We start from the raw sequence: 24,495 nt of genomic DNA on the forward strand, positions 1-24,495 counted from the left end.
GAAGCTTATTGACTTTTCATTTCTTGCTTTTGTGAGTTTGCATATGAATACCCTTTCACTGTGGAACAAAGAATTAGATGCTCAGTTATACTGTACTCTTTATGAGGCAGTAACTCATCCTTTCACGTAATAAATCCATGTTCGGTTTGGATGAACCCCAACTAAAATTCTAAGACTGAAAGCACTTGAAACCTTAACACAGATTTGAACTGCTCGTACTCTGAACTGAATCTAAGCTTTGAACCCACATGCATCTGAATCTTGGGGAAGTTCAGAGCTAATTGAAGTCTTTACCCTGATGCTTATAATAAATTCTAATTTTGGAGGGACAGGATACTCTTCATATAGCCAAAGATGTTCTTATGATTTGGAAGCACAAGAGACTTGCACGTCAGAATCAGAGAATTACTTTTGAAAATCCCACCCATAAGGGATATTAATGAAACAGAAAGAAAAATGTGCATAAGAGGTCAAAGACATAAGGCTAACAGAAAACAGAAGTCTTTACTGGTAAAAGCCCTGATAACAAGCAACAGGAATGTGCTATGGAGTTAACTTGTCAAAAGGCATGATGCTTTCTTGGCAGAAGAGTCCTAAATGGCTGTAATGACTTACTTCACATTGGGCTGAATTACCTACTGAAAGCAGAGTGGTCCCCAGTGAGAGAGTGCAAGAGCCAAATAAAAGGTTTGCTGTGTAGTGTTCTTCTCTGGATACATAGATTTTCAGCTTGTAGAGTCCAGACTACATCACTTCCCTTCCCAAAGAGTGGGTCCAATCTGCCTCACTGACTACGCTGAAAACTCTGTTCACCATGTGTCCAAAATCTTTGGGCTGGCATAAATTCTCTGTGTTGCATCAGGAGGGACTGGGAGAGCAAAGGAAGGTGTTTCTATTGTGGGCACAAATATTTGTCATGGATGGATGTGCCAGACACTTCACTAAGTAGAGTCAGGCATCTTGGTTAAATACCCACTAAGTTATAGCAAACACCACTGGGGGATGAGGTTCAAAACAGAGGTTACTTTAGTATCTCTTTCATTTGATAGCCTGATGATACTAAAGGGAAGAAAAAGCACTAGTAGGTTGGGGATAGATTTTTAAAACCCAGTGGAAAGAGCAAGTGTAATAAAAAAATTTGCTTTTTTTCTTCCCCCACCCCCCTTTTTCAAGACCCTGCAGAAGCCTTGGTGAATGATGATTGCTCTCAAGAAGAGACCGACTCTTCAGAGAACACGTTGCACCCAGACTTTGCAAAAGTAATGGATATTATGTTTTTCTTTACAAGTGGAGTGGAAAGTGCTACCTAGGTCTTAAATATGCTTACTAATAGATGATCAATAATATTTCGAAAGGTTTAAAAATACCATACGACCCATTTTGAGTGTTAGAGCCATGATAAATGGTGGGAATAATTTTCTTTCTGAAAAGTTGGTGGCTTTGTATAAATGAAGAAAGCTCCACTGGGTGTAAGAAAAAAGATACTCACTAGAGGGGTTTGATTTATACCGGTGAAGTCAGTAAGGGTCTTATCCCTGCAGTTATATGTGAAATATTTACTTTTTTAACCTGTATTTCAGCAGACTTTGGCCATCAGACATCCAAGATTTCCTGTGTGACTTGCAGTACTTCAAGGAAATGAGCTGTCAACTGCTCATAACCTTCACTAATTTCATTGAAAGATACATGTAGTATCAGGGGAGATATTTTGTCCTCCAGAATTCATAAACTACTTCATGTGGATGAGATAATTGTAGAAGGTGCTAAGAAATTTCATGATGAAAAGCTAGGTTGGAAATACGTCACTGCTTTTCTTAAAGGAACATGTGATCTGTTTGTAATCTGTTGGGCAGCTACCCGCTGTAGCAGTAGCGACAGTATACTGTCTATATACACAGCAAAATCCTCTCTGAGGATGTAAATCCCAGAGATATGAACCAAAAACTGTGTATGCAAATGAGAACAGAATTTGGTCTACACTTCACTTTAGGTTGTATTCATATTTATGAAGTGGTCACACAATTAAAACAGCAACAACATCAAAGATAAAACGTAATTGAGTTCATGTGTACAGACAGCAGTGGTATCTGATCTTGTCTGTAGATAGATGTTTTCTTTACTGGAAATGGTTTAGTTAATGCAGGTATATCAAACTGATAACTGCTAGACCTGACCACTGGTGGCCCTCAAGGCTAAAATAGATGTTCTGCAAGTTGTACTATGCTTATATTGCTCTTTATATGGTTAATTCCTGTTCTTCCCCCTTGCTCCATATGCCTGGCTGCAGCAGTGATCTGTGATCCCTAGTCCATGGCAGGTACATCTTGTGTACATCTTGAGCCACTATTCTGACATCTTTCACAATGGATTCTGTGGTAACATATATGAACTTCATAATTGCTCCTATTTTGGGTTCGTTCAAAGTATATTGTGGACTGAAAATCCTGCTTCACAAGCATATAACCTTCAAAGAATGTTTGAAGGTGCTTTGGGATATCTACTGCAGAAATGAGGAGTGTTATTACGAGTGAAACATGAATCATTCATTTAGAGATTTAACAACTCTATGGATTTCTGTTCTTGTGCAGAAAATTAATTTATTATCTGTCACAACAGTACATCACAGAAACAGAAGAAACAGTGAAAGCCTCTCGAAATACGGAGCGACTAAATCTTTTCTCCTTGGATCCTGATATAGCAGTGAGTGAAAAGATTTTTTTCAAGTTCTTAAAAGTTTTTAAATACAGGTGCTGATTTAACTGGGTTAGTGAAGCCACCAAAGTGGTTGGGAATTCAGCAAGCAGCTGAGTATGCCTGAGACTTCCACCCTGTGCTGATCTCACTTGTATACGCAGGAGTCTTAGATGTAAGAGAAAAGTAGAGTGGAAGCGACATTTGTTTTCAGCTTCAAAATGAGTGGGGAAAAAAGTGCTGTCTCTGCTCTGCAGAGGTTTATGTACAGACTCTGCCCATATCTGCACACAAAATGGTTGCAGTTGGAAGGGACTTTTGGAGGTCATCTTGTCCAATCTAGCTGAAATTTGAATCATTAAAACAGAGTGAAAATATTACAAGAACAGAACCTTTTCTTGTATGGGGAATGTTGTAAGAACAGTGCTTTCGTTGTTATTTATTGCGCTGAATTTGACTATGAAATGTGAATAGTTGCAAAAAGCAGTGGGAGGTACAATTGGAGGTATAAAAGTCTATGTACATGAAAAGTTCATCTGTAAATGTAGGAAGCGCAGATTGCTTTTCCTTTCTTATCCTCAGCTTGCTTATCATTCAGCATTAGAATTCATAATTCAAGGAATGTTACTGCTTGCACTGAATGTACATTTGCTGGTGATTTAATTGGAAATTTTATTTTAGTTGAAAATTCTTCCAAATCTTTGGTCAAATCAACTGTAGCGATAGTAAACGCCTCAAAAAATTTACGTAGTTTGGGATTATCATGCTTTTTCCATATATAACTAATCACCCAACTTATTTCAGTTGTTGAATCCTCAGAAAAAGGAGTTTCCAGGGACCAACTCAGCAATCAAGCCATTTGAAGAAAAACCTGCAAAGAGGATCCTGATAACTTGCAAGTCCCTCAGTTTGAATCTCCAGGCCTGTGTTACTGAAAATGAAAATGATCCTTCAACCAATGTAAGCTTTGTTTGTTTTTTCCTCCTCCTCCCCCCCACCCTCACCACCACTCCAGAGAAGGCTTCCTGTGCACATATTACTTCTGGTAATAGGATGTAAAAGGAAAACTAACATGCTCACATTACTGTATTCACTCCTCCCGCTCTGCCCATCTCTTTGAAATGAGTGGTGAAGCTGAGGGAACCTTACAGTAAACATTTTGAAGCTGATTTAGATTGCAGACTTTTAGCTACAGTTGAATGTGGAATTAAAAATGTTAAGACCTTTGACGATCCTTAACAATTGCTATAAGAACAAGTTTAAGCTGCCAGTACTGTAAGGAGGCAACTGAATATCAGTTGCTGGTTGATTGTGCATTTTTTTGTTGTTGTTGCTCTTCAGAGAGACTGGGGACCAGTCAGATGAAATTACTGATGAGAAGGCAAAACAGAAAGGACTGGATGCTTCATCTGGTAAAAAAGGACCAGCAAAAAAGAGAACAAAACAGATTTTTTTTCTTATTTTTACTTTAAGAAAAAAGGGCAGGGAAAAGCAAGTTGTAGCTGTCAATCCATAGCTAGTTCCATTAGTTAGTTCTCCCTTAAAGCAGAAAAGTTCTGAGAAATTAGTGTCCTGGTAACTCAACTTTCGTGCATTACATATGAGGCTTTGATTATTGTTTTTATTTTTTTTACTTATTTTCATTTGCAGATGACCTCTACAGTGAGTGCATATTCAGCATGATGTAATCAATACTTTTTTGGCAGACTGGAATAGCTGTTTAAATGAAGTCATGATAACTGTACTAAGGGCATGCAATAATTCGTTACAGAGTCTGCAAAAGCATAGAATATTGTACCTGCTGATGCGTTGTTCATTATCTCCAGAATTTTAAGATTCTGATTTCCAGACAGCTCAGAAATTGTCATCATGAGTTGGTCGCTCTTATCCTGACTGATGTGTTTCATCAGAACTGTGAAGGCTCTGTAGAGGTTATTTGCAGTCATAGGATTTAATTCCTTGTTACTATGGGATAGAACAAGTGGGTACTGTCAGAGCTATTTGAATGCTCTCGGATTCCTAGCAAAATGGAACATGTGTTTCCCACTGAATAATACACCCACGCGTTTGTGTTTCTACCAGTAAACATTTTTCATCTCCTTACATTTGTCATCATTTTTGTGTCACATTTCTTATGATCCCTGGAAAGCCCACCTCACTATCCCTTCATTTATAATGATTGCGAATCTACATTAAAATAATTCTTTGAAGTTTCTCTGGGTTCCCTTTCTTACTATAGTTGTTATCTGTGACAGATACATTCGTGTTCTTTTTCTGCAAGTTTCTGTGTTAGCTGCCATTCGTTCTGGCTCGGTGTCAACACACTACCTCTAAAAGCCCTTGGAAGTTGGAAAAATTGTTGCCAAAGGTAGGGGACAGGGGTTTCAATTAATCTCATAATTGGTAAACAATCTTTGTTTGCTTTCTTTTTTTTCTAGCTGCGTGGGCCTAATAAAAGATGGAGTTTAGCCTCTCACTCTCAGTTAGTACTATGTTTTATTTCTGGTGTTGTTTTTTTCCAGGTAGAGCCTTTCTTTGTGAGTGTGGCACTGTATGACGTCAGGGATGGCAGGAAGATCTCTGCTGATTTTCATGTGGATTTGAACCATACTCTTGTTAGACAGATGATTTCAGGTTCTTCATTTTCATTAGAAAATGGCACTGTTGAAAATATAGATTCAAATGAGATGGAAGAACCAAAAGTCAAAGGGTTCCCAGAAGAATGGCTGAAGTATCCAAAACAGGTATTCCATGTCTGACTTGCATGACTTAGTGACTCGCATCATAGTTCAGCAGTAGTATTCATTTTCATCAGAGAATTTCTCTACTAGGGGTGGTTTATTTTTTCAATATTTTTTGTGTGTGTGTGTGTGTGTATCAGTGGTGCTTGTATAACTACACAATATTTACAATCAAAACTCAAAAAAAATTAGTGTCTGTCATTTTGAGAAACCACCCATGTTTCCCGCATTCTTTGGGTTCTTTCTCTGACATCTCCTAAACCAGCCAAACAAAATTGTAACTTAGTCTTATCTATCCTCTGTATTAATATCAAAGTACTCCCACATTCTTGCTGTTACTGTAAACCTCATCCCCCCTATTCCCTTTACATTACATTTTTTCTTCCCAGTCATTCCCCTGAGGTGTGGTTGATTTAGACCAGTGTTTAAGCATTGTACCAGAGGAACAGTTAGGTTAGGTGATGCTAACATGGTCGTATGTTTCTTGACTAGAGGATCTTTGCAAGATGCTTTGTGTGCACAAGCTTACTGCAGTACTAACATGAAAATTTTAGTTTCCATCTGGCTGTCTTGGGAGTGTAGAGATACATCCTCTGTAATTTTTTTTCTGAATTTGTTTTGATGGCATTTCCATCAGCAAAGAGCACTGGTAGTATTTAATTTCTCCAGTATCCCTATGTACCTTTTAACTGCTCTCTTTTTCATTCATAGGCTCTTTTCTCCATAAGTAATCCTCACTCTGAGATTGTATTAGTAGCAAAAATAGAGAAGGTGCTCACAGGAAACATTGCCAGCAGTGCTGAACCGTACATTAAGAATCCTGATTCTTTTAAGGTAATGTTACAGGAACATGAGTTCCTTCTTTGTCAGCCTATTGGAAGCTGAAGACATTGCAAATTCTGCTTGTAAATCTCACCAGTTTGTGGTTGCTGAACAGGGCATGCTCACATGAGGCCCACCCCTAAGAAAGCAAATGTCCAAACTTCATTAACTTTGGTAAGATAAAATCCTTACGTGCAGTAACCAATACAGTATGACAGATGTTCTCACCCAATTACACAGAATGAAAAAAATACCATTTTGACTGCAGCATATAAATCAATTCATGGTGCATTCCTTTGTAAATTATGTCCCAGCAAAGTGAAATTCTGTTTCAGTAATCTTTTAGAAATTATAAGCTAGTGCTTTTTGTATACTCGCATAACTGGGGTAGGCACCTATCTGTGTTTCTCTGAGAACAGGCAGTGCATTTGCATTGGGTATATTGCAGCAAACTGGAATAAAAATTGTAATTAATACAGTTCCAACTGAAGGGATGCTGATGGGGTTTAATTTGTTAGCAGTTCTGTGATGCTTTTCCTGTCCATCCCAGAACTTTCTGTCATGGACAGTATCAAGCTAAATTATTTTAGGGCCAATACAGCCTCTTCAGCAGAGTGGTACTTGGGCATACTCTGTGCTGCATTGTAGATATTACTATAGATATTACTAGGTGAAATAGTTAATATTTTCCTCTTTTTTTTTTTTTTTTTTTTTTTAGTGTGCACAGAAAGTGTTAAAATCAAATAAACAGTTCTGCAGCAAGCTGGGGAAATACCGCATGCCATTTGCTTGGTCAGTGAGGTATGTATTAATTCTTCTTATAATCTGTAGAAATATCTTTTAGCTTATTCCGCTTTTGGATGTTTTTCCTTTTTTTCTTTTCCACTTTTTCTGCCTCAAGCTAAGCACAGCTTTCTGTGTGGTGCAGGACCCCAGAAGATCCTGCAGCTTTATTATTCCATTGCCCTATTTTTCACACAGATGAATGTTGGTTACTTTCTCATTAAATGTGACTGTGGTGGAATCTTTTCTATAGGTAAGTAGTAAAGTTGCCAGAGAGTAGCAGAGGTGATTGACGGAATATCAACTTATCATGAGCTGCACTGGTGATTTGGTGCTAAAAATTGCCAAAAAAGATTTCAAAATCAGAGTTTTCACAATAATTTCCTACAAAGATAATTACTGTCTGAGACAAAGACGTAATGACCACCTAAAATACAGATGTGCAAGTCAGAAGCTCTGTTCTAGTAATGATGCTTGTTGTATTTCAGAAAAATCTAACCAAGAATCTGGAGGTTAATGGTGCCCCCAAAACAGCACCTTGATGGTGGTAATGAGAATGCTTTTTTAGGTCCTCTTGCATTTTTAGTGGCTACTAGGTGATAGAGACCTGTTACTTTCTTGTCTGGAAGGTCAGTTGGGTTTTATTGCTGGTCACTGCAGTGGCAGTATTTGATTTTCGTTCTCCCTCTGTTCTCCTGGATAATTTGCTTCCTTTCCCATGGGTCACTGTATGGTTTGTTCAATGCCACTTGCTGGTCTCATCCTCAGTTTTTTTTCACATGCTTCTTGGTCACCTTCTACCAAGTCAACTCCCCTAACCATATATGGCTTTCTTCCTTTCATTATCCATTTAGATTTGCATGTATTTTTTTTTCTCTTTCCTCCTCTCTGTCTTTTCCTTTTCAGTCTTCTGTCATTGCCTCAGCTTGCTGCAACCCTGCGGTAACAGATCTCTGTCAGAGCCCCTCTGCGTGTCCCTGTGACAGCTCTCTCTTCTTCCTGTCATGCACAGAGTATGTTATGTCCCCTACAAAAAGGAAAGCTATCCATTGCCAAGTGAAAGCATTCCCCTTCTTCTGTGGTGTCTGTTCTGACAGTGGCAGGCCTGGTGGAGGGCTACCTGAAACTGTAGGAGGGAAGAAGGAAAAGAGCGTTGGTGAAAATGTCATGCTGCGGCATTGCCCGTGCCCGTTAGGGAGAGCTGTGTTCTTCTGGTGTGGAAGTACAGAGCACCAGAAGTGCTTGGTCTGCCCCTAAACGTGTAGGTGAAAGCTTATGTTTTTAGAACATGATGTCTAGATGGCAAAGGAGAAAGCACGCACCAAGGTATGGCTGTTTGAAGAGTCATTTATTTTTATTGACATAAATTTTTGTCAATATCCAGTAGGAACAGGAAAAGTACGTGCATGCTCAGGAGAAAGGCAGATAATGTGTTTTGATCTGTCATAGCAAACTCAGGGATGTTCATTAATATTTACTGGTTCTGTGTAGCCAAAGGACCGTTCAAAATGATATTGATGGGTGTCTCTTGGTTTGACAGGGCTACTTTTAGCATGTAATGGATGGTGTGACAGCAAGGGGTGCAGGCTGGGCACCAGACTGACTTGAGGCTTTTTTATTAACTCTGTCCTGGCTGACTGTTGGTGGTGGCTGTACCATTAGTGATACATCCTCTAACTCAGTCATTATTTGTGTGTGTGCATGCCTCAATACAGTGGGTATTGGATACCTGGGAGCCTGAGTATTCCTCAGCCTTCCACTGTTAGTCTGTTATCTTCCTCAGAAAATAAGACTGAAAAGACCTTTACATCATATGATTGTCTAACCAATATTTCTGGCTGTGATTTCCCAAATATAAATGGGAATACATGCTTGTGGTGCTAGCAAATGCACAACAATTCAACGTTTCGCAGACTTACTGTGTGTGCATTAGGCAGGTGGCGTGCATGTGAGCAGAGGATGTACCTGGGATCTGAGGACATCCCTCAGCTCCAGCAGGCAGTATTTCTGGATGGCATCCTAACTCAGTGCTTCACCGCCCTTAACATTAAAAAGCTTTCCTTCCCTCTGTAGGATTGACCACAGAAAATATACTCAGGTGTACTTATCAGCTCTTAAACCTTTTCATAATTAATCGTATCATGGTGGTGAGATAAAATAATTTAAAAATCACTGTCCACCAAGTGTGTGAATTTGCTGGTATCAGTGGAGTTGCACAAGGAACTTATTTAGTTCATTGGGTCAAATTCAGCCATCGTTTATATCTGTTTATGTATTAACATTACTCAGGACTCTCTTTGGTAAAATCAAAGTATAATTTGGCCCTATAAAATCTATTTCTATTTTCATAGCTTGAAAATAGAAATTTCCACAGGATGCTATCATACTACAGGGAAAAACTGGTTTGGCTATGATAAATAGCAAAACTGTGGGTTTGGAAATGTGTTTTCCAGTTAGTTCATTCTGGCATTAGCCACACTCCTGTTTTGCTGTGGAAATTTTCCTCTTTAAAGCAATAGCAGATGGTCACAATGTGATTTTTACGTATACATTTAGCGAGCCAAAATCTGGCAGTTGAGTATTGTGCATGTGACTGACAATCTTAATTATCTTTGTGGCATTCAGTTTGTTAGCATCGTTCAGAAGGATGACTCAGGGTTCCTCCCTGATTTCTTGCTGGTGCTGGTGTGCTCTGGTGTCTGTATGCTCTCAGGTATAATTACATTATATGTCAGAATTACAGGGTGTCAAATTCATCTTGCCTTCTCATATTCCTGCCAGAACTGCCAAAGTTTGCAAATGTGTGCCTGATCTACATACTGTAGACGTTGGGAAACTTCACTCACAGAGATTAGTTTTTACACTCTGCTTTTCCTTCAAACCTTCCCCACCCTCATAAACGTGTTTTAGAGCCTAGTGTTTGGATCCCTCAATGGTGTACGCAGCTGCTGGTTAGGTTCTCAGCTGGTGCAGGTTGGCATCACTGAAGTTAGTGAGTCTGTGCTCATTTACAGTAGCTACAAACCTCACACTGCTTCCCTAACCCTGAGGGTGAGCAATTTTTCCATAGATTGTTAGCTACTATTAAAAATATGTTTCGGTGTTAAATGATGAGTACTGTGTAGGTTTTCTGCATTTAAAGAATTGTTGTAATTGTGGACTATTGGCTAACAATATCAGAACAGTAGAATCATAGAAACATTTAAAATACTGAATAAGTATCTTGTTTTCTTTAATGAAGTCCGTCAATTACTTTTCCCCTGAATTAATATATTTCAAATTTCTTCAGGATTTTAGTTCTGTGAAATTTTTCTTATGGAAATCCACCTAATAAATAAATAGCAGGCAGTAAGGAATCATTAATACATTAGATAAGTATTGGACTTCTGGACTGGTAAAGTGTTTTATTACATTTCCTTCGGTTTTACTTGTCAGTTGTCACCCTACGATGCCTTCGGTGTGTGCACTGTGAGAAGGAGCTCTCTTGCTCCATCAGTGCCCAGCAACCTAAAAGGATCTAGTGAAACATGGCAGTGCAGTTACTTAACTGCAGGTGTAAAACATAGAATACTTGCTGCTCTGGCAATTCTTCAGCTTTAGTGAGGCCAGGAGCATGGAGATACTGTATAGTTTTGCTAGCAGAAAGCAAACTCTTCCCTGAACGCACAAAGCATACCTGTTTGTAAGAGTTAGCTTCTTTTTAGTGGATGTTTAAATGGCACCTGTAGAAGCAAGAGCTCTTGGAGTAAGCTACTTCCAGCACAGACTCGGTTCTTTTGGCACTGTGAACTTCCCCAACCCTGTTTTGGTAAGTGCCTCCATACCCCCACGTGCTGAGCAGTGGTTAGCCTGGACTGGATTTAGTTGATGGGATCCTGCAGAGGCTGGGTTTGCTCAGCAATCCCCATGCAGAGCCCAGTGGCATGGCCAAAACCGCTTACTGAATGGTTTAGCCCACTCTGTTTGGAGAGGAAGGAAGCAATGCTGAGCCCAAAAAATATAATAATGTCACCAACGCTGTAATAATTATTAAGTCTTTTTTCTTTTTTCCAACAGCAGTTTAATACGATTTGTGAAATAAGTGGTGGCTGCCAGAAAATGGGTCCATTTTCTCCCTAATAACTTAAGATTTTTGTCAGTGCATGTTGGTGTGGACCTTATTCCCTGTAACTCTTGGAGGCAAAAGTCTGATAGAAGAGGGATGATTATTCTCTAGTTACACAGAAATGAAATAATAGTGTTTCTCTCAGTTAATTAATTTAGGACACGGTGCATTTATACTCATCCTTGGGATCCTCTTCCAAAAGTTTACTCCATTATTTTGCGTCTGGCAACAATTTGTGCTGGCATCAATTCCTCTTCTCATTGGCAGTGGAACAGAGAAGTAAATTAAAGAAGAAAGACTGGCCAAATGATTCATAGAACTGCACTTAGCATCAAGAACATTTTACTTTTGTTAAGCAATGTTTTTGCATACAACAGTTGAATCCAAGGTTCATTAATTTGGATAGCTGTTACATTATCCAGTCCAGCCAGTGTGCATGTGACCCTTGGGACTATCCACAGGGCACTGGAATGTCTTAATTAAATCCTGCAAGTGTCAATGAGCAGGGATGGAAATATCTGAGCACGTTTTTCTGTGCACACAACAGCTGATACTTATTGTTCCCAGATATAAACGGATATCCTTTTTTTCCATCTCATTTGGCACTTTGTAGCTGGTTCACCAAAAACGTAGTTGATGCTCCACGAACTAGTTTTGTGAAGGAAAGTTAAGCTGCAGTGAGTTGGTATCGTGCTTCTGGAGGACACAGAACAGAGTTAATGCATAGGAAAACTCATTAGAGGTCTCTACACTGTTTCTGCAAAAGCATATGCTTCTTTACATGATGAGATCTAATGGTTGGGATTTGATGTCTTGCTAAAATTTCTATTATTTAAAATTATCAGTAGGGGGTGGAGTAGAGAATGGGTTCTAGATAGGTTCTGTATACTTGAGCTTTGTCAGCTGAGAGCTACAGAAAAAAAGGAGAATGGGATGGGTGGGTGCTGACCTTGATGATGATCTGTTCTAGCATTAAAATGCTGAAACTCTGAGCTGTCAACAGTTGTGCTACACCTAAGATGAATGGGGATTTTTTGCATAATGTAAGATTAAACGAAGTCTTAAGTCTTTGCAGGACTGGGGCTGTGCTTACAGATAAGCTGACACTCTCTGTGCATCTACGAATACACAGCTCAGAAGAGCTTTCTTGTGTGAAGCTCTGCAGGCAGCCCTGGAATTTGTGGGAGAGTTCAGGTCATATCATTATTAAAACATTACATGACAATTTCAAATGTTCAAATGTATATGGGTGAGTGTTTATAAACATACTATTTTTCTTTCTTTATAGACCAGTGTTCAGAGATAATCAGGGAAATGTTGACAGAGACTCACGATTCTCACCTTTATTCAGGCAAGAAAGTAATAAGATTTCCATGGAAGATTTGATTAAGCTAATAGCAGAATACAGAAGGTAAGGAACAGATTTTAATTTGGTTTGAGAAGGTATAAAAGCCTTAAAAAGCTGCACAGAATAATTTTCACAGCTCTTTTCATCATTTAGCACAGTGTGCCAAAGTAGCCATATTAAATTAGTGTTTTTCACATTAGTCCAACATCTGCCAAAGACTGCTTTAGGTTAGAAATTCCAGGAAAACTGGAAAGTCATTTGGCTTGTTAATAAATTTTATTGTAACCTAAAGATAGTGGTTCCTTAAATTAGCTTCTATCAGGGGAAATGCAGGTAAAGTAGCCAACAAGAGAACACTCTCTTTAAAAAAAAAAAAAAAAAAAGGGAAATGAAAAAGCATTCTTTAATGGTTTCTCTAACCCTTGCTTTTGTTTGTTTGAGTCTCCATGACAAACTACAGAGTGAACACTGGAAGGAAAAAACTTCTCCAAATGCTTGACAGTATGTAAATTAGTGAATAGCTGTTTGGCTGAATGTTCTTTCATACAGGTGTAAATCAGATTAACTCTAGAGCAGAGACTTTGTTTTTACCAGATGAGTGACATGAGAATTAAACCTTGAATTTCTTCCTGTGCCTTCTACGCCAAATGCACCTAGAAATAAATTAATGTAATTATTTTTTTCCGATTCCATTTATATGAAATCAAATCATAAAAAGATTGAACAAGTATTACAGGGATTGGATCAGTCCCTGAATCTCTTCTATTACTGTTACTAGTCATTAAACCTCATGGACATTCTTGATACTGGAATAAGAGCTGCCACTGCTGGCTTTGTCTGTCTGACACATCTAGATAAAAGCAATTTAGTATCACAGGTCTGGCATGTCTCCAGTTGCTTGGGCACAAGGAGCATGTCTTGTTCCCTTTTCAGCATGACACTTGCAGAAGCCATGATGCTGTGAGTTCCTTTTGTCTCAGTGGTCACACAATTCCTTTTAAAGAACATTTGTTTCAGACTGTAGAAAGAAAAAGTGGGTAAGTTAATTCTTGTAAGGTTCATCATTACTTCATCAGTTTCTTCCTCTTCTATAAGTGTGGCATTGCCTCAAAGAGAAGGCATGAGAAAGAATAAAGCCAAGAAAGAAAAGACGTTTCTTCCCTGATGTTGCATTTGTTTTGAGTCTAACTGCTAATAGTTGTATGTTAAAGTATTTAATAAGGATTTATGTCTTAAGTCAGGGTTTGGTTTTCATTTCAGCTTAATTTCTATTTCGGGTCTTATCTCCCCTCTTCTAATTTTCTAAAATGTTTTCATTTCTGTCATTGCAGAGCAGAGAAGATTAGCAAAATACAGACCATACCTGGCAGTTTGGAGATCGCAGTTGATTGTGTTCCTTTGGAACATCCAAGTATGATTCCACTATATAATTAATCATTATTATTAAATAAGAAATTGTCATAGGTTTTCTAATAGCCTGTTGTAATGAGACAGTTCTGGTAGAATTGTCCATCGTTGTGTAGAAAAATGTTTACATTTGTTTGGGAAGGGAACGTTCCTGATCTCTTTTTTTTTCATTTAATTGCACCATTCTTTTCCTCCTGCAACTGCCCAAACATACAATACAGAGCTCAACATGTTGTCTCCACATGTGATGAAAGTGCAGGGACCACTTTTTGGTCTCTAAGGGATTAGGCCAAAGACCTGACTGGGCTTCTGTAGCCAGAGGTTAAGATCCTGGCAGTGTTGATGTGCACTGTGATGCACATATCTTCTGAGAATCAGCACGTGATTATCAGCATGTTTCAGGAATGCAGAGCAGATGGAGGGCTTCACTCAGAGGCAATTCTGGCATGAATACAACAAACACTAGTGTGGGTACTCCTAATCGAATCCTTTTTTAATTTTTTGTTTCAACAGCTACAATTCTGTGACCTACAACTGCAAAAAGCTCAGGACTATCTGAGTTAATTAAGTTTAAAAGTCACTTTTATTCTGATGTCGATAAGTTCGTAGGCCCTCTTGTTTAGCTCAGGAACAAGCAGAGCAACTGCTCAGTATCAAAATGGAGATGATTCCTCAGGGATGTAGATAAAATATGTTCTGTGCAGTTATATTAGTTTATGTTAAAATATGTGATCATCACATATTTTATACCATCTTCATGTGGTATTAGATTTAAATAATAGTTTCACTAATATTTCAAAAGATATTTTTATTTTTGGAATTTAAAGAAATTGATAGAGTAGGCAAAATGGTCCAAAACAGCTTGATCCTTGTATTGTTACATGACTCGGTGCACTGTGGCCAAGTGAAGGTCTGGTTTTAGAAGGTATATGCTGCTAAGGTGCCCAGTACGTGTGGAAAGTCAGTGAAAATTCCCTCACTCTGAGCAGTAGCAGCTTACAGATTTCTTTGGCACCACAAGATTTTGTCTTACTCTGAGTCAGGCTGCAAAATAATTTTAAAACTGTAAGAGAAGAGTTACATGCTGTAGGATTTATTAAAACCTCTGTGAAAACTCTTCTTGATTTCAGTCAGCTCTGAAGGAAGCCCCTGTAACAGCAGTAAGCAGTTCTGTTGTAACACCCCCTTCCCCCTGAAAACAAAGTCTTGCTTAACTAGTGCTAAAATCTTTTTTTGCCAAGAAGAGTTAAGGAAAAGGAAGTTGGCTGCAGATCTTGTTGAGAAGTTGCTATATGATTGTGTCTCTGGGGACCGACACTGCTCTGCTTCACGTTACCATCAATTTGCATTAGACAGCTGCAGTAGATCTTTGCTTTTATAAGACTTCATTTGCTATAGCTACAAAGAGCTGTAGACGGGGATATACCAGGAGATGTTGTCTGACAGTGTTTAAGCTGATAGACAACTATTAACTTTGCTGCTGCACGAGAGGGGAAAAAAATGTGTAGCTCTAGCAAAGGGAAAGAGAGAAAACAGCTTTCTGAAGCTTTCACCTATGCTGCCTGGTCCCTGCTTGTTGTCTAAACTCTGGAGCTGGCACCAGGGCAGCAGCTACGGCCCCTGCTTTGCCCCCCACCTAAACCACACATTAAAACCCAGAGGTGGGAGGCTCCAGTCGTGTGCAGGGCAATCATGGAGAGGTGCAGATGGCCTTGCAGCCAAGAGCCAATGTGGCTGGAAGCAAACTGGGCTGTTGCTTCTGCGTAAGTGTCTGTGAAATGTGAGGCACAGACAGAGACCTGACCTTCACAACGGACTCCGTAAGGCTTGCTTTTTTCCAGGCAGTTTCTTGCTGTTGTTGCTGTCTCTTCTGAAAAGAGCAGTGATAGCCTGTAGAGTGCATCTGAGCTGCTGGTATTGAAAAGCTTCCTGCTTGCTATATCATCCCTTTTTGTGTTCGGTTCAACACTATTTCCCCGTGAATTTTCCATGGGCTGCGAGAAGCGCGGTGTGTTGAGCACGCAGCAAGATTTCTGCAGACAGGCCTTAGATGTGCATGCTAATCCTTGTGTCAGCCCCAGGATTTCTCTAATGAGAGCTGAGGTTAATGATGTTCAAAACCAGACACAGTCAGAATGCTTATAAATCTAATTTGAGGGGCAGTTGGCTAAAAATGAAGACATAACACATCCTTTTCAGATATGTTGCCTGAGCCTTGCCCAGACAGTAGTTAGCTGTTTAGCCTTTGATCTTAGCTTTGTGTAGGCCAAGGCCAGTGAGCAGTCCCCAGCTACTGGGAAACTTCATAGCAGAAGAGCAAACACTCAGAGGTTCACAGGCGACCCTAAGTGGCCCCACTGACCAACAGAGGAGTTTGTGAGATCACTTGCTGTGCCCTGTTGCTGGAGCTAGGGAGAACATTCCTAAGGGTTCTTTACAGCCATCAGTGGTCCCTGTCAGTTCTGGCTGACAAGTGCAAGTGATTTAATTTAGCAGTTCCCTTTCACTGCTGCTAATTTTGTTTGGGAAAAACAAAAGTTTTCATGGATCTTTCCAGTTGAATTCAGGAGCTGTGTCTGTTGGCTGGGTGTACCAGTGAATTGGGCAGGTGCGTGTTTCAGTGGGCAGTGGGCTGGGAAGAAAGTTTTTCATGTCTGTTTGAAACAAAACAAACCAGCCTGCTCCAGCTAGGATACAGACACTTCTCCCCTTGCCTGTCTGAGCTGCCGAAGACCTGTGCAATCCTGAAACCAGCAATTTCTTCTTGTGTTAGTTTTGAAGGAAGTAAAATTGAGAATATCACATATGAGAAATAACCATCTTCTTTCAACTTCCTCCCAACAAATTGGTTGTTTTTTTTTTTCCAGTGTGTTACTGTAGGGTTCAAGGAAAGAATTTTGATGAAATGTCTCACTAATTTAATGGTCCAGACATATGGAGAATCTGTGATCTTTGCCTGTGACTGCTGTCTGGGTGATAATGTTTATTTTCACCTTCTGTTTCTTGATCTGGTTTCAGTCATCCCAACTGAACCATGTATTCAATCTAGTTCTGCAATACTTGTTTCTTCATTTGGTTTACTATGTCATTAGATGATAGAAAAGATTAAATGAGATATTGGGCAGTAAAATCAATTAGAAACAGCATCACACATTCATAACTAACTTTGTTGAAACTGAGAGTGCCAGTGGTGCTGTTATGCTGTCAAGCATCTTCAAATACTGTGTATGTCAAAAGTTTTTAGTGTTGTACTGTTTAATTTCAGTGAGATAAACCATTTGAGGATTGTAATTCCAGATCTATGTGAACGCAACTTAGAGCAGGATTTGATCTGTTCCATCTCAATGTGTTGTATTCTTAGTAGTAAGACTAAGTATGTGACAAGTTTGTGTGTAAAGAAACTGAATAAGTGATGTTTTTCTTTTCTGTTCTTTTGAAGACTGTGTAACTTCATCTTTTATTCCAATCAAGCCGTTTAATGACATAAAGGAACATCAACCTACAGTGGAAGTTGAGGAGTTTGTACAGGAATCAACAAAATATTCTCGGCCTTACAGAGTATACAAGAACCAAATATACATATATCCAAAACACCTCAAGTATGACAGCCAAAAATACTTCAGCAAGGTACAGTATATGATGACCAATTCAGGCCAACATTGAATAGTTATGTATTACATGAGCTGTCTCATTGGAATGAAGCAGAGGAAAAGGGCAATGCAAATCACTTTTTTCATAATTTTTGCAGTCATAAAACATTGGTACAATTTTAATGAAATAATGTGTGGATTAATTTCAAGTTTTATCAGTGAATCATAGAATGGCTCGGGTGGGAAGGGACCTTAAAGATCATCTAGGTCCTACCCCCAGATCAAAGAGAGAACATGGGAATAGCTTTTTCACAATCTTGATGCAGATGCAATGATTCTGGAAAAAAATGTTTTGCTTAAATGAAATTTGAGTACTGATTGCATGTTTATGCTGAGTGAAGATTAATTAAAGACAAAATGCAGGTAAGTGATGGTCACCCTATAATCCACTTCTACACCGTTGGTTTGAGGCCTGGCTAGTGTTTAGCCACTTCTTGATTGAAATATTAATTCTAGTGATAGCACAGTGGCAAGAAAGTGTTCCAAATTTACGTTTATTTTAGATTTTGAAAAGAATAAGCTACTCGTATTTGGCCTGCATTTTTATGGCTATCCTAGTTCTCATCTGAGCTTTAATATATTCCTATTTTTCAGGCACGGAATATAACAGTGTGCATTGAATTTAAAAGCTCTGATGAAGAAGGAGCGAAGCCACTGAAGGTGAGCCATGAGAACAGTGTTTCTGACATTTCTTATAAAACCCAGGAAAGGAGACTACACTAACCTATAACAATTAAACTTACCATTTTTACAGTGCAACTTAATTGGTCTAAAATTCACCATTTACCCCAGATTTCTCACTGAGCTTAGGATGCTTCATAAAAAAGAACGAGGCAGAAAATTAGAACTTTAAACATAACTCTTAACTGCTACTGACCATGGACTATCACGTATTATTGTTGTTATGTAGTTTCCCCACCAATAAAGCTGTCATCACTCAATATTCAAGGGCCTTTGTACTAGGCTGTGCCAGCAAGGGGATTGTTAACAGTTGTAGCTTTTGCAACACTGAGAGATCAGTAAGGGCCTTACATTGTATATTGAATTGGTTAAAGATGAAATAGCTTTTGTAAAACTTTTTGCAGAAAACTATGAAATCAGTAACAGCAAGAAAGAAGCCTAAGGAATGCATTGTTTAGTAAATTCAGGGTAATTTTCCTGGATCAATGGACTTTTCCTGGAAGTGTGAATAAAAAAATAATTTGAAAGCACTTAAAATATTTCTTTGAATATTTAAGTAATTATCAGTCTTTCATGATATTGTTTTCAATGCACATGCATATTAGATATACCAGGACTAGTATCATCAGCAAAATTTGACAATGTAATTAAAGTATGTTACTTTTATCAGTGCATTTATGGGAAGCCAGGTGGACCATTATTTACAACGGCAGCCTACACCGCTGTGCTACATCATTCCCAGAATCCTGATTTCTATGATGAGGTCAGTCTGCTTTTTTACTCATTAAATGTCTGCCAATATCACGTGTTTGCCAATGAGACAGAAAAATGTGTAAAGAATGCTTGTTACGCATTCTTGTATACCTGGATGGAATTATGTTACGTAGATCTACCTGCATTCTCACTTTTTTTTTTTTATCAACTCAGTGAGTCTTTCCTCTTATAAGATGTTCTAAGTACAGTTAAGATGTTGTAGAATTAATTAGAAGTAGTGTAGCTCTCGAAAATACACGTCTGGATGACCTTAAGGACCTAGATGTATCTCTGAATTTAGTGGAAACAGTAAACACCATGATGAAGGGTGGAAGCAAGTGTCAGAACAAACCCGTCTCGCAAATACAAGATTTGTATTGGGACATTTTTGTTGATTCAGTGATCTGAACAAAATATACAGTGATATGCAGAGGCTGCAGCAAGTAGCTTAGCTCATGCTTTGGAGGTTGCAGCTCTAGAATAGAGTTCGTACATTGGCCTTTGCCAAATGTTAGATGAACATCTTTCGACCATGCATTTTTACATTTCACCAACACCAACTGCGATTTCCTAGGCTTTCTGCAAGTGAACTCAACTTCACCCTTTCACTGACCAGTGTGTTTGATGGTGTGCTAATGCCATGTGTCTTTTCTAGATTTTCTACTATGGCTTCTGGGTAGTGATAATGCTGGCAAACAAAACTAGTAGTTAGCCAGCATTTTCCAAACCACTTGATCTTGGAAAAACTTCCAAAAATGAAAATTTTCTTTGATAAAATATCAAGAGAAAAACCAGCAGATAAAAGTGCAACTTATATACAAAACATTAATTTAAGATTCGTGTTTAGGAGCTGAGGTGGAACTTTTAAAGCATTATGTTTTCATAACATCATAGAATCATTTAGGTTGGAAAAAAAAAACTTAAGATCATCAAGTCCAACCATCAAAATTGATTTCATAAGTGTTGAGCCACTTTCCTCCTACTCCTTTGAAGGTAGAATTTGGGGTTTTAACACATCTGCAAATGTGCTTCATGTGATGCTAATGAGCCATCTGCTGTGGGCAAATTACTTTCGGCTTAAATGAAGACCTGAATTCAGATCTTAATAGATTATTTGGCTGGAAGAGGCATGCACCTGTCCTAAGTGTTCCTAGTATTAGTCAGGAAAACAGCAAGTGCAGTTTTGAAAATAATGTAGAATGTTATCCAAAAAGTTCTCTCTATCTCCATGTCTGTATGTCCATTTCATATCTATATTTATGGCATTAGATTCTTACCCATAAGCTGATTTAACACTGGAAGCATTTACTAACAATTTCTAAACCTTACTTTAAGCATAGGATCAGCATGGATAAGCATTATCACAGTTCAGAAGGGCAAAGTGTCTTTTGCATTAGTTCCTATGGTAACGTGTTTTGATTACTTTGTATATTTATTCCAATAGGTTAATAATACCTCAGCCCATATCTATAGGGATTTGTGGATGACATGATATGAGATTTAAGACTGACCAGAAATCCTAAATAGAAGTTGATTTTCATGTCAGCTATGAAATGATCCTGAATAAAATAGCAGAGATTTTGTTTTAGTTTTGACTTTGTCCTGAAAATAAGAAAACAATGATGGCTATTTATGTCTGCTAGTCATCACTTGTAAGCAGGGTCTACGACTTTTTAATTCTGTGCTTTTTCATCATCTGCTTTTTCATCATAAATGCAAATATTCATTCACAAGAAAGAGAGAAAAGAAGCTGGTAAAGTAAAAATGAGAGAGAATCATCTTCAGCAACTTCCTTAAGAGAACATCTATTACCAAGGTAGCAACAGCACCACACAAACATTTGCCAGTAAAGTCAGGCTGTACTTAGACCTCTATGTAGAGAGAGATGTCACTCATTTAGACCATCTCTGATGCCTGGTTTAATCGATATTTAAACTAAAGTGAGGTGTAACATTTTACATTTCAGGTGAAAATTGAACTTCCCACTCAACTCCATAAGAAACACCACATTCTGTTTTCATTTTATCATGTCACCTGTGACATAAATGCAAAAGCTAATGCCAAAAAGAAAGAGGCTCTGGAAACACCAGGTACCTGTAGCAGAATTATTTTTAATAATAAATATAAATAATGTACATTCGAATAAGGATTTCAGAATTTCTGGCTGGATGTTATTGTCGTCCTTTGAACTTGAGGAACTTGTTTTCCAAAGTGCCATATTGATTTGTTCTTGTGCACAGTGGGATACGCGTGGCTTCCTTTGTTGAAAGATGCCCAGCTAGCTTCCCAGGAACACAACGTGCCAGTAGCAAGCAGTCTGCCTCCCAATTACTTAAGCCTTCAAGAACCTACAAGTGGCAAGGTATTGATTCATACTTTCATATTGTTCAAACGGCACAGAGCACTTACTTGTGTTTTACATGGGATCAGATTTGCATTTTTACTTATCTGAAAGTGTAAATGATAACAGGGCATCTATTTTAGAAAGTTCATGTTAATAATATCAAGTATATAAATGAATATCTGTAACACTGGGCTGTAAGCCATATGATATTGGCTCAGGAGTATATATGGAAAAAGTGCATTTTATAACTGTGTCTTCTACAGTATTATACCTAACGTCTCCAAAACTTTAGAGAGCAATCAGTAAGAACTCTTCAGAAACTCAGGCCATAAGACGTTCATTATCCAGCTGACATGACCCACAGTCATGATTCATTCTCCAGCATTGTTGTACGATACCACTTTTTTCCACTGATCCCGTCCTGTTTGGGTTATTTGTGCCTCCATGTGTTTTTTGTTAACATTGTCAAGAGAATAGGGTAGGGCAGTGACCTGGTCCCTTAAATGATAACGTTCATGGTCTCATGCTGAAAAGTTGGTTTGTATAGCACTAGTTCTCTATTTGTGAAAGCACAATAGCCAGCACAGTTCACACACAAACCCTGTGCAAAGCTACGCAGTGTCAAGAGGTGCAGACTTGAATAAGTAGGAAAAAATATATTTTGTTTTGTTTTTATAGCAGATCGGCTGTGATGTAAAATGGGTAGATAGTGGGAAGCCACTTTTCAAAGTGTCTACTTTTGTTGTATCGACAGTAAATACTCAGGTAAGCTGAATTTCCTCTTAGCAGTTACCTGCTTACAAGCAAAAAGTGTCAAAGAAAGTCTGAAAGATGCTTTCTCTCAAATCTTGTACGAATGTGTTTCTCTAACATAGAGGTTACTTAAATATAGAATGGCAAAATTTAAATGATGGAATACACATTTTAAGGAAAAATATAAATTACTTAATATTATGCCAAAATAAAAATTATGGAATGTCAGTTTAAACAGCAAGAAAATAGAATGTGAGCACTGGGGGAAAAAGTATCTGGCCATTGAAATCGTTAGGTTGTGAAGAAAAGACTAATTGCTTGCAATACAGGAAAAAAAGTTTGGTCAAAGAACCTAGAAATATTTGGGTATATATTAGGCTACATACAATGGCCAATGGACTGGGCTAGGTAAACTGATCTGTCTTTCCATGTCTTATGTCTAAGGTGATAGCTACCAAGTGTGTTCTTTCGTATCACAGGAGATTGTTATAAAGAATTTATGGAGTTGAATTCCAAGCCTTTCTATAATATGTTAATGTGAACATTTGTTTATCATTTAGGATCCATACCTGAATAACTTTTTCCATCAGTGCCAAGAAAGGGAAAAGGATTTCTCTCAGCCTCCTACCCCAAACTTTATCAATTCTTGTAAGGTAAAGTAATCTGCAGCACAGAGTTGTGCTATAAAATTGTAATTAGGGCTTTCTCTCAACTGATCCATCACTGCACAATTCTAAGAGTGGCATAGACTTGCCAGGAGACAATGGGTCCATGACAACTCCAGTTAGACTTCCTTGGTGTGACAGATGTAATACTGGTCACAGAGATGTTTCCGATCCCCTCTCTCATTTAGAGCATGGCTTCATCTGCCTCAATTCCACTCTGGATAATCCAGCCTATGTCAAGCCTCAGTTCCCATTAAAGAGCGGTGAAATGCTGCGCTGTTTCTCAAGGACTGTCCAAAAAATGAGCTGTGGCCTGTTGAGCTGCAGTATTCCTGCTAGTCCTCTGGTGCCCTAGACGTACAATGTGATTACCTCCTACTTGCCTCCAGATTTTCACTCAAAAATAACTGGTTGCTCTTCAAAGGGGCTGTTTTTGGTACTTTGCATGTACAAATCAAGGGTACTAGTTGCCTGTCAAGTTCTGAAAACAGTAAGAGCATACCCTTTCTGCAAAGTTTAAATGAATAAGCAAGAATAGCATTAAATGCATCTGTATTCAGTAGCGGTCAAAAACTGAGAAGGCAGGGGCAAAGCAAGCAGCATAGAAGAGCAGCAGGTAAATGAAGGGCCATGGCACCTTACTCATGAATGGCAAAATTCAGAGTTAGCACTTTGCAGTCTGCTTATTGAACTTTAAGAGGAGGAGAAGCAAGAAGACTGTAGGGTGACCGTGACTTTAATTATGTCACAGTATTAGCTCTGAAACATAGTACATGACTTGTATTTATTATTTTTCCTTGTGGCAGTGTGTGAAATCTAATAGCTGTTTGGGGATTTAGATGTTACCATCATGTATGTGCTTTTCCCCTTTCCTTTGTCACTATGTTTTCCTGTTTCCACATACCTTCAGCAGATTTTATGAAGATGCTTGTGAATTTTGCTTCAATAAGCAAATGATAAATTCCAATAAATTATGGCCCCAGTTCTCTGGGCAAGGCCTTAAAGGTGACTACTAATTTGGTTGATGGGTGCAGGTAGACTTGATGGGGTATTTAACACTGTCAGTTAGTGCTGTTTGATTTAACAAGATGATTAAAGAATGTTTTCAGAAATCAAAGCATCAGGGCTATTTATAGGGGATACATCTACTGAATGAAAGCCTTAATTGTGAATTTTTAGGAAGCTGTTGACCATATTGGACAAAGTTTGGGAATCCATAAAAGCTTCAGAATTTTCTAGGCAGTAAGTTAGTTATCTAAATAACCAGCTTTGCACTGTTTGTTATTTACTGTTTGTAGTTTACCTTTTAAAGAGATTTTGCTGATTTTATTAGAAAATAATGTTGTATGTGATAAAGAATCAACTTTGCAATATAACCAAGAAATAATTTTCCCCAGGGCGTTTTGCTTTTATTTATAAATCATGAATAACTTCGAAGAAATTTAGAAATTATTTGGAAATGTCTGAAATGTAAAACTGGGAGTAATTCAAAGGATTTTTTTTTAATTAAGAGCTCAGTATCTTCCCTGATCAGAGAAAATAATACGATGTCTCTCTAGTCAGGTTAGAGTGTTAATACTGCTTTTATCAGTGTGCTTTTGACAATTGTTTTAGCTACAATTTCATTTTATCAGATCTCAGTATAGAAGGAATGAGTTTTCCTAAAAATATTAGGAAATGCATGTCTTAAAAATAGTTCTTTTAGTGCCGTGGTTTTGGTTTCAATCTTTTTGTTTGCTTGTTTTGTTTGTT

The 24,495-nt window shown here is 38.3% G+C and overlaps 1 protein-coding gene across 15 annotated transcripts in view; it reads left to right on the forward strand.

Moving 5' to 3' along the window:
- DOCK10 (dedicator of cytokinesis 10) overlaps nucleotides 1-24,495 on the forward strand; it is a 151,967-nt gene that overhangs the window by 81,697 nt on the left and 45,775 nt on the right. For 14 of the 15 annotated variants that reach the window (XM_048063031.2, XM_067002482.1, XM_067002483.1 and 11 more), the window contains exons 9-23: nucleotides 1,174-1,259; nucleotides 2,617-2,700; nucleotides 3,496-3,651; nucleotides 5,214-5,435; nucleotides 6,144-6,266; nucleotides 6,973-7,055; nucleotides 12,431-12,553; nucleotides 13,822-13,901; nucleotides 17,337-17,524; nucleotides 18,142-18,207; nucleotides 18,899-18,991; nucleotides 20,948-21,071; nucleotides 21,222-21,343; nucleotides 22,004-22,090; nucleotides 22,639-22,731. In XM_048063031.2, coding sequence (XP_047918988.2) covers nucleotides 1,174-1,259; nucleotides 2,617-2,700; nucleotides 3,496-3,651; nucleotides 5,214-5,435; nucleotides 6,144-6,266; nucleotides 6,973-7,055; nucleotides 12,431-12,553; nucleotides 13,822-13,901; nucleotides 17,337-17,524; nucleotides 18,142-18,207; nucleotides 18,899-18,991; nucleotides 20,948-21,071; nucleotides 21,222-21,343; nucleotides 22,004-22,090; nucleotides 22,639-22,731 — 1,730 coding nt within the window. The remainder of the gene's footprint in view (nucleotides 1-1,173; nucleotides 1,260-2,616; nucleotides 2,701-3,495; nucleotides 3,652-5,213; nucleotides 5,436-6,143; nucleotides 6,267-6,972; nucleotides 7,056-12,430; nucleotides 12,554-13,821; nucleotides 13,902-17,336; nucleotides 17,525-18,141; nucleotides 18,208-18,898; nucleotides 18,992-20,947; nucleotides 21,072-21,221; nucleotides 21,344-22,003; nucleotides 22,091-22,638; nucleotides 22,732-24,495) is intronic. The other variant, XM_067002479.1, reaches the window with a different exon arrangement.

Source organism: Anser cygnoides, chromosome 9 (genome assembly GCF_040182565.1).
Source record: "Anser cygnoides isolate HZ-2024a breed goose chromosome 9, Taihu_goose_T2T_genome, whole genome shotgun sequence".
Classification (NCBI taxonomy): domain Eukaryota; kingdom Metazoa; phylum Chordata; class Aves; order Anseriformes; family Anatidae; genus Anser; species Anser cygnoides.